Genomic DNA, 9,104 nt, shown 5'->3' with positions numbered 1-9,104 from the left:
TTCTGCCTAAGAGCTCATCTCAGTCTCCCCTCTGGCAGGTTCAAGCCATTCCCCTTGGCCTGGCCCTACAGGCCCTTGTCCCAAGCCCCTCTCCAGGTTTCCTGCAGCCCCTTTAGGCACTGGAGCTGCTCTCAGGTCTCCCCTTCAGGAGCCTTCTCTTGTCCAGGCTGCCCCAGCCCAGCTCTCTCAGCCTGGCTCCAGAGCAGAGCTGCTCCAGCCCTCGCAGCATTTCCGTGGCCTCCTCTCCACCTCCTCCTGCACCTTCAGATTCTGGTGTCTCCCCAGGCTGGGCACATGGGGGTGCCTCACACCCACATCCTCCTCTGCCTTCCCCCTGTTGCTGTGCCCTGCCTGGGAGTGCAAAGAAACGCAGGGTTGTGTTGGAATGGGGACATTGGGCATGGGAGCAGCAGGAAGGGCAGAGGAGGGGTCATCAAGATGCTCATACATCTACATGCAGCTTCTGAAGGCACAGGGTCAGGCTAAAGCAAGGCCAAGGGAAAGCGGGGGGTATCCGAAAGCAGGGCAGGAGCCAGAAACCACCCAGATAGAAAGGACCGAGCAGGCTGTGGTGACTCACGGAGGTGTGACAGGAGGGACATGGCAAACCATCCCTGCCGCCACCTCCTCACGGGTGGGAGGAGGCACGTCAAAAGCAAGGACATCACCAAGCAGAGCAGCCACAGGAGCGAGGAGGACTCGGCTGCTGGTGTCCTTGTCCTCTGTGCCACCTCCAGACACCCTGAGATAAAAGCACCTCAGTGCCTGGTTACCTGGGCTGTCACACAGGGGCTCATGAGTGGCAGAAGCCAATGAGTGTCATTTCTGTTCTGTTCTGAATTCAGAACTCACCCTTGCTTTCTGTAAGCCCCAGAATCCAGGGATTTCTAGGACAGGATTTGTTGGAAAGTCCAAATGCAAGGCAAAGCTTCCCCAGGCCATACAGCTGCAATAGAAAGAGAGAAATGGATCACAACCCCACGGCCATCTCCCATCTGCCTCCTCTCCTGGGTTAATAGCGAAGGCAGCATTGTAGTGGGGACTCTGTCACAGCTCCAGTGACACGAACCAGTTTCCAGGCACCTATTCAAATGCAAACAATAGGCCAAACAGGTTTCTTTGAGCAGCCACCCAGGGCAGATGGCTTTGAAACCCTTCCCACAAGCTTTAGCCAAGCAAACACGGGATCAGCAAAGGAGGGATTTTATTCCCAGCACATCCAAGCCCTGCACAGGAGACCAGGATCCATGTAAGCATCATGCCCCCAGCCTCCAAAGTCCTCCCCACCACAGGCTGCAGGACATTGCTCTTGAGGACAGATACACAGCACGCACATGGACCCCCCAGCTCAGGCAAGCAGCCCACCTCTGTTTTGAGGAGGCAGAACATGGTCCAGGGGCTCCTGCCTCCCTTTCCCCACCCCCAAAACTTCTTTGGCAGCTCCAGCAGCCCCGGGAGTCACCCTGGATTCCATTGAGAGCCAGGAAGAGCAATCACAGGCAATAAGGAGGCGTCTCTAAGAGGACACCCATTCCTCCCACAGAGGGTGAAGGACCTGAGCGGGGTGGCCGGGTCCTCCTGGGAGCCAGACCTGCGGTGTGCGACAGGGCTCAGCACCTCAATGCGAGCCTCCCTCCCTGCATGCCTGGTGCGGGCAGGCCCTGCCCACAGCCTGCAGAACAGGCTCAGCCTGGCAGCGAGCCCGGCAGGACAGGATGGAGCCTGGGGAAAGGAGCAGGCCACAGGCACTCACCCTCACAGTGCTGTCCCCAGCAGCCCTCAGCACCTCGCCAGCCTCAGGCAGAGCACCCGAGCTTAACCTGCAGGGCCAGAGGAGCTCCTCGGGTGCTGACAAGCAGAGGAAAGGATGGAGAGGTGAGGACCCGGGCATCAGGAAGCATCCCCCATGCAGCTGCTGCCTGCCACGGCTCTGCAGCTGGTTTAATGTAAACCAGATTGAGCCCAAGCTCCATTTCCACACCCAGCAACTCCAGACAGACAGTGACGGAGGGACAACCACATCCAGAGCCTGGGCTCTCCACCCCTCCTGCAAACCCAACACGTGCAGAGATGCAGCTTCCCAAAGCACAGGACTTACCTTCCCTGGGCTCAGAGGGACATTATCCATCCCGGCACAGAGAACTGGGACAGGGTCTGCCCCGAGCATCGCCCCAGCTCCGGCTTGGGGGGAACGAGCCCTTTGCAGAGCACCAGGGCTGCAGCGTCCAGCAGCAGAGGAATGAGGAGAGCTGGCAAGGCCCAGCTGCAGCTAAAGGTGGTTCCCAGCTCATTCCCCTCTCACAGGCACTGCTGATCCCCCCATAACCTCTCAATGCTGGGAGCAGGAGGAGCATTCCCATCGCAGCCAAGGGAAGTGGCTGGTGCTGCAGCCCAGGCAGGGTCAGGCTTCGGAAACACATGAAAAGTGCAGCAATTAGCAGGTCAGAGCTGCCAAGTCGGAGCTGTCTCACTCTGCCCCGTGCCAGTGCCCTCCCTTCAGGCTGCCTGGGATTGCTCCTCCACACAGGCACAGCTCATCACCTCCCAGCGCGCTGGGGATGCACCCAGATGGGACCTTGGAACTGTTTGGGCAGTGAAATCCCACCCCACGGCTCCATCCCCTGCACGTGCAGCCCTGGAGCTGCTGCCAGCCCCAGTGAGCTGATGTGCCTCTGCTCCCCGTTGGCAGCCAGCGTGCTTGCTGACGTGTGCCAGCAGCGCAACGTGCCCGGCAGGCCTCATCCTGCCTGGCCATCCCATCGGGAGCTGCACGCCTTTGCCATGGGGAGGAGCCAGGTCAGGCCACTGCGCTGCTTTGGTGTCTGAGCCCTGGTTATTATTGAGCACTTAGGGCTGGTGGTACCCAGCACATCCCCAGCTTCCCTACGGGACCCCGGGTGCTTCCGCACCCAGGAGAGGGTTTTCCTTCCATGGTGGGGACAGCCCCAAAGGGAATAAGCAAGACAAGAGCTCCTGGGAGCCGTGCATCAGCTGCTGCCACCTCCCCACCCACTGTCCTGCCTCGGCCTTGGCTTTCCCACGCAGGAGCAGCCTTGGGAAGTGGGAGGAGGAAGCGGACCTGCCCCATGTTCCCAGCGCTTCCTCTCAGCCCTGCGTGCCCCGGGGCTCTGTGCCTTTGTGGGGGAGCAGGGACCAGGCTGTGTCCTGGATAAGGGCAGCAACCAGGGCTCCTGGGGCTCAGGGAGCGCCGTGTGCACGCCCAGACTCCTCCACGCCACCACCCTGCACCCTGGGGTGCCCACCCAGCAGCCACCGGGATGCACAGAGCTGGGTCCATCCTCCAAACCTTGGTGCTTTCACAGATGACACTGCAGGTGCGGGGGGGCAGCAGGAAGATGCTTAAGCCCCCCACTTGGCCAAGGCAGACCCCAAAACCTGTGGGGCAGGAATGTTAACGGGAAGTGGGTTCTCCCAGCTGATGGGTTTACCACACTGAGCCAGCCCTGGGAGCATGGTCCAGACATGGGGGTACCCAAGGGGGTGGCTGGTGGGGTAGGGAGACCTTTATGGGTGCTGAAGGGCCATAGAGAGCACAGGTCCGCCCTTGGGAAAACTGAGGCACAGCCTTCAGAGGGGGTGCATGCAGCCCACAGGGACCCTGTCCTGCCCCTAACCCTCTGCCAGGACACGGGAGTGAAGGATAAGCTGCTGGAGCAGCCGGCTGCTGGCATGGTGCTGGAGGATGGCAGCAGCAGGCTCAAACCCAGTGCCCATTGTGCTCCAGAGGGAGAGTGAGGATAAGGAACGTGCCATCCTGCACAGAATCCGGCCTCCTCTGTGCTGGGCTGCTGCCAAGGATGCGGCCCAGGGTAGGATGGGGCTGGGGTTGGGATGGGATGGAGCAGGGCAGAGGGGACTGCCCTGGCTGCGGGATGCAGGAGGAAACACGTCCTGCCTGGATGGAGGTGTGCTCATCCCACGGCTGGGGCCAAGGCGGGCTCTGGGAGCAGGGAGCAGATCCCGCAGCATTCCCAGCGCCGCTGTTGTTTGAACAATACCCCGCTGGCCCACATGCCGGGGCTAATTTTAACCCTGGAGCCAGGCCAAACCGGCCCGAACTTTCCTCGCTGCGATGTATCCCAGCCATTTCCCTTCACAAACAAGGCCCCCGTGCCAGCCCCGCCGGCTCTGCAGGCAGCGGCACGCTGCCCAGGGTCCCATCCAGATGGACAGGGCAGGATTTGCCCTTCAGTGGGTGCTTTGGGCTGCTGGGAGCCCCCACTACCCACAGCATAGGGGTCTTGGGGAGCTGGCTGGAATGGGGGATGCTGGCTCCCTGGGATGCTGGAGCAGCTCTGTTTTCCACAGACATCTCTGGGAAGGAGGTGGGAGGGTTTTTTTCTACTGACAATTTTATTGAAAAGGCTTTGGGGCTGGGGTTTTTTTTTCCCTTTTTGTTGTTTTTTTCTCCCTTTTCCCAGACAACAAAGAGGTGCCCTCGGCCTCTGTGCTTCTATTTAAAAAGTGATTGGTAAAAATGCTGCAGAAACATTTGCGAAAAATGGAAAATATTGAAAACCTCTCGTGACAAAAAGAAACAAAAAAATCATTCTCTGCCAAATAAAGATCTTCTTCTTCTTCTTCTTCTGGTTTTCTTTCCATCAGAAAAGCTTGTAGTGTGCAAAATGTCGACCGCTTGGATTTCTTCTTCCCAGCGGGCTGCGATGTACCAGCACCGTGACCTCCACGTCCATCTCTCCTGTGACACCCCCTGCGTCCCCACCAGACCCGTGGTGGGGTGGGAGGTCCCCATGGAAAGAGGTGGCACATCCAGCCCGTGGGCGAGCCCTTCCCTGCCCACCCGGGAAGGGGGGAAGAAAGCCCAAAGGTTATTTGGTCACTAGCGTGATGAGTTCCCGCTGGGTCTCAGCCCATCACAACCAGAGGAGGCTTGCGAGGCTGTGGGGAAGCAAGCGGAGGTGTTAGAGGTTGTCGTACATGCGCAACGTCTTCTCCAGCTGCTGGCTGACGCGCTGGTAGAAGATGATCTGCTGCTTCAGGTAGGACTGCATCATCCTCTTGAAGTCGGCCACGCGCCGCTCGTGGAAGTGGTTCATCTCGGCCTGCAGCGCGAAGCCCACCACGCGGCAGCGCTTGCGGATCCCGTCCGCCTCCTCCTGGTCCATCCTGCCCTCGTCGCTCATCCGCTGGCTCTCCTTCACCTTCGCGAAGGCACCTGCGGGGCAGAGGACAGGCTGAGAGGCTGATGGATCCCTGCGATTCCCCTGCCCTGCCACCCCTGGCCAGCACAGGAATAAGGGAATCTGCGTGCTCCCGGACTGTCATCTCCCCTTGCCCATCAATCCCCATCCCTCTCCTCAAGGAGCCTTTTCCCTCTGGATTCCAACCTCCACAGCTCCTTTTCTGCCCCATCCCCAGGCAGTCAGCTCACATTTAGCACATTTTGGGGAGTATGGGCTACTGGAGGGCTGCAACTCCAGGCTTGGGGTACAAAGCTAACATGGGGCAGTGTTATCACAGCCAAGCCCTCTGGCCAAGCCTCCGCGACAGATGTTTGATGTCCTCCCATGGATTGGGTTCAGGAGCAGCTTTGGGAGACCCCAGGCTGGAAGGCGGTGAAATGGCATGCAGGAAGGACCTGCAGTGCCGGCTGGAACTCACTGGGAAAGCATCTCCCTCTCCCAGAGGCAGCTGATGCTCTGACACCACTTTTCCCCCCTCCTTCCATTTATTTTTACAGCTCGGTTTCGAAAGAATCCTGCCTGGCTCCCGCCCTGCATTCCTCCCCCTCATTAGCACAGAGGTTTCAGGCAAACAGAGATCCTGTTTGCCTGAAAACAGGATCTGGCCCGCAGATCTTTCCCCTCTCCCTGCCCCTCGCTGGGTGCACCAGACTCGGGGTTACAGTGCTCCGGCTGTGCCAGCCCTGCTCCAACTGGAGAGGAGGAGGAGGAAGAAGTGAAGGTTGGAGGCCAAATCCTGCCTTCCGCTCTGCCCACACAGCCTTGCTTCCGGATAGGATCCAGCCCCTCTTCACCCGCTGTGTAAACAACGTGGGGAGGGACAGGCGAGGAGGGGACCTGCATCTTCCCCTTTGCGTCCCGCAGGGATGCGGAGCAATGCACGGACACGTGCGGATGCCCTGGCTTCACCCCAGGGAGAGCTCCCTGCCCCCACGATCCGGGAGGAGTGCGTGGACTTCGGCCCCGCTCCCAGCCCCGGCACACCGGCTGCTGGGTGCAAAGGGGCACCCAGCCCTGCCCGCGGCCTCCCATGGAAAGCGCAAAGCAGACGCTGCTCACCCCCCTCCTCCTCCCTGACCGCCCCGAATACTCTGGGGAATGAGGAGGGGGCAAAGGGGACACAGGGAGCCTCCAAGGTGCCTGCTCCTGGGCTCGGAGGGGCAGGGACCTGCTCCTGAGTTTGACCCTGGTTGTCCCCAGGAGGTCCAGTGTGGCCATGGGACTGCAGCAGGGCTGGAGGAAAGACAGGACACATCCACATCCCACCAGCCCTGTGCAGCCCCCCCGGCCCAAGGCCATGTCCCAGCCCTGGAGCAGCAAACTCGAGCCTCATCCAGGGAGGGAGGATGAGGAGGAACAAGTGGTGGTGGATGGGGATGCTCATGAGGTCAGGGCAGGTCACCCTGGAGCCAACAGCTCCTGCTCAGGGCCTGGGGGGAACAACGCCTGTGCTGAACCCCCAGCAGCACTTGAGGAGCCCACAGCATCACCTGGGACGAAGCCTGCTTCTTGAGCCAAGTGTCCCAGCAGCCTCTCCCAGGCTGGGGCAAGCAGGGAGCTGAGGCAGCAGGGACCATGCTGCCTCCCTGAGAGCCACAGGCCCCCACCCTCATTCCCACCCCTATCCTGATACCCCATTCCCATCACTCCACAGCCCAGGATTTCCTCATTGCATCCTGACCCCAACTCACATGGGGCCATCGTGCAGAAGAGGTCATCAACAGGGAGGAGCCACCCTTACCTTTCTGGAGGTGGATGATGTCTGGGAAGTTGGAGAGGAGCCCTTGGTACAAAGAGAGAGTGTCCAGCATGAGGAACAGGTCGTTCTTGGGCTGCTCAGCAAACATCTCCCCCACGGTCTCATATGTCTTGCCCGTGTGGGAGATGGCATTGTTGAGGGCGTCCAAGCTGTAAGGGGGGTCCATGTGGAAGGAGTGGCTGATGGCTTGGAAGGCATTGCCCAGCTTCTGGAATTCCTTCCGGAAGCCCCCCACGTGCTTGCGCACCAGCTCCGAGGCCACGTTGGTCAACTGCAGGACGCTGTCGTCCATCTTCTTGCTGAAGGCCTTGAAGGCATCCACGCGGTCCTCCACGTCCTGCAGGTCCTGGTGCTCCGTGGGGATCTGGATGGTGAGGAGGAAGCTGGCGCCCACCATCTCGTCCTTCTCCGCCCGGCGCTTGCCCAGCTTCCACTGCTTCTCGTCACGGCAGCAGAGGAAGTGCTGGAAGCCCTCGTACTGGGAGAGGACGGGGTGGCTGGTCATATGGTCCATCCAGAGGATGAGCCGCCGCTTGCGCTTCTCGATGAAGTCCTCCTCGAAGCGCCCGGTGGCCTGCTTCTCGGGCAGGTGGGGCACCGAGATGACCGTGAACTTGTGCAGGAGGCGGTTGTAGAGCCAGTCAAAGTGCTTGTACCGCCGGTACACGGGCGAGTTGATGTTGCTGGGGGTCAGCTTGTAGGAGATGTAGCTCTTGATGCCCTTGAACTTGGTTTGCTTGGTTGGGTCCTCCACAGAGCAGATGAAGGGGTGAGGGTTGGCCCTCCACTGGGGACCTTTGGAGCCCATTTCAATGCAGTACACCTCGGCGATCTTGGACATGAGGGGCACGTCCCCTAGGATGAAGGCTTCCACACCCGAGCGGACAAAGCAGGAGAAGCGGTTGAGGTTCCTCCCCACCACGCTGCCCCTCTTGGAGGAGCTCATGCTGTCCTGCCGCTCCAGCGCCGGCTTGGGACGGTAACCGGCGTGCTGGTCGTGCCCATAGGCTGGTGGGTACTGCAGGCTGGGCGAGGGGTGCCCGTTGGTGCCTGGTGCACTCCGGGGCTCCTCCACCACTGTGCATGCATCGTCCCAGTCATCCCAGTCATCATCATCATCATCCTCAAAACTGCCTTGGTAGGGGATGCTGGGGTTGGAGGGAGCTGTGTAGAAGGAGGAGTCGTGCCCGGGGGAGCCGGCTGGGCTGCTGGAGTAATCCGTGTAGTTGGAGCCCGACCGGGAGCGGAGGATTTCAACGTAGGAGGCTGGGAAGAGGCCGGTCTCCCCGCGGCTGTTCTGACCCTGTAACCACCCATCCAGGGAGTTCTCGCTGAAGATTACAAGCTCCTCGTTCTCCTGGATGCTGATCTCCTCTTTGTTTTCGCTCTGGAAGTTGTAAAGCGCTCTGGCTTTCAACGCCATGGCCGGGCCCGGAGGCACACACAGCAGCCAAAACCCCCCACACGCTGTGGGAATGGGAAAGGGCTCGGCCGGTTCCTCAGGGAAATAGGAAAAGCTGGAGAAGAAATCCCCTTCGAGGTGTCGCCAATGTCCGTGTGTCCAAGTGACCCCCCGATCCCGGCGCCCTGGTTAAGAACACCATTCCCTGGTCAAGCGAGCAGCATTCTCGTCGCTCCTGCGGGACGTAACCCCCGGCAGGACCCGGAGCCGAGCTCGGCCATATCCTCACAAGTTTTCGCTCGCTGGGACGCTGATCCCGCAGTTTCACTTTCCAGGAGGAAAAGATGTTGCTGCCAGAGAGGAAATCGATCCAAAGCGACTTTTCCCGGCGCTCCTGCGGGTAAAACAGCAGTCGGCGGGGGCCGGAAAGCGCCAGGAACCGACCCCGAACGCAGCCCAAGCTCCGGGTGATCCCGGCCCCGGGATTTTGCAATTCCCTTCCGGCCCGACGGCCGCGGGTGGTTGTTGCTGGGTTGTCGTTGTAGGGCTTTTCCCGCTGGAATCCGCCAATCTCCCGCAGGACCGAGGGCACGGGCTCCCCGCAGGCCCGCGCCGGGGCCGGTACCGGGAGCGCCCGGCGGCTGCCAGCGCCGGCGGCGGAGCGGAGGGAGGAGGGATCCCGTCCCGGCCGCGCCTCCCGCCCCTCCGCTGGCCCGGC

At 60.7% G+C, this 9,104-nt stretch overlaps 1 protein-coding gene across 1 annotated transcript; it reads right to left on the bottom strand.

Moving 5' to 3' along the window:
- Nucleotides 1–4,266: 4,266 nt before the first annotated feature.
- Nucleotides 4,267–8,608, bottom strand: SNX33 (sorting nexin 33). Its single transcript, XM_080626119.1, has 2 exons — nucleotides 6,967–8,608; nucleotides 4,267–5,197 (listed from the first exon to the last, which is right to left on the bottom strand). The coding sequence occupies exons 1-2, from the start codon at nucleotides 8,405–8,407 to the stop codon at nucleotides 4,944–4,946; spliced, it is 1,695 nt and encodes a 564-aa protein (XP_080482245.1). The 5' UTR covers nucleotides 8,408–8,608; the 3' UTR covers nucleotides 4,267–4,943.
- Nucleotides 8,609–9,104: the final 496 nt, after the last annotated feature.

This window comes from Psittacula echo (assembly GCF_963264785.1).
Source record: "Psittacula echo genome assembly, chromosome: 10".
Taxonomy (NCBI): Eukaryota; Metazoa; Chordata; class Aves; order Psittaciformes; family Psittacidae; genus Psittacula; species Psittacula echo.
This window is presented reverse-complemented; position numbering and strand designations above follow the sequence as displayed.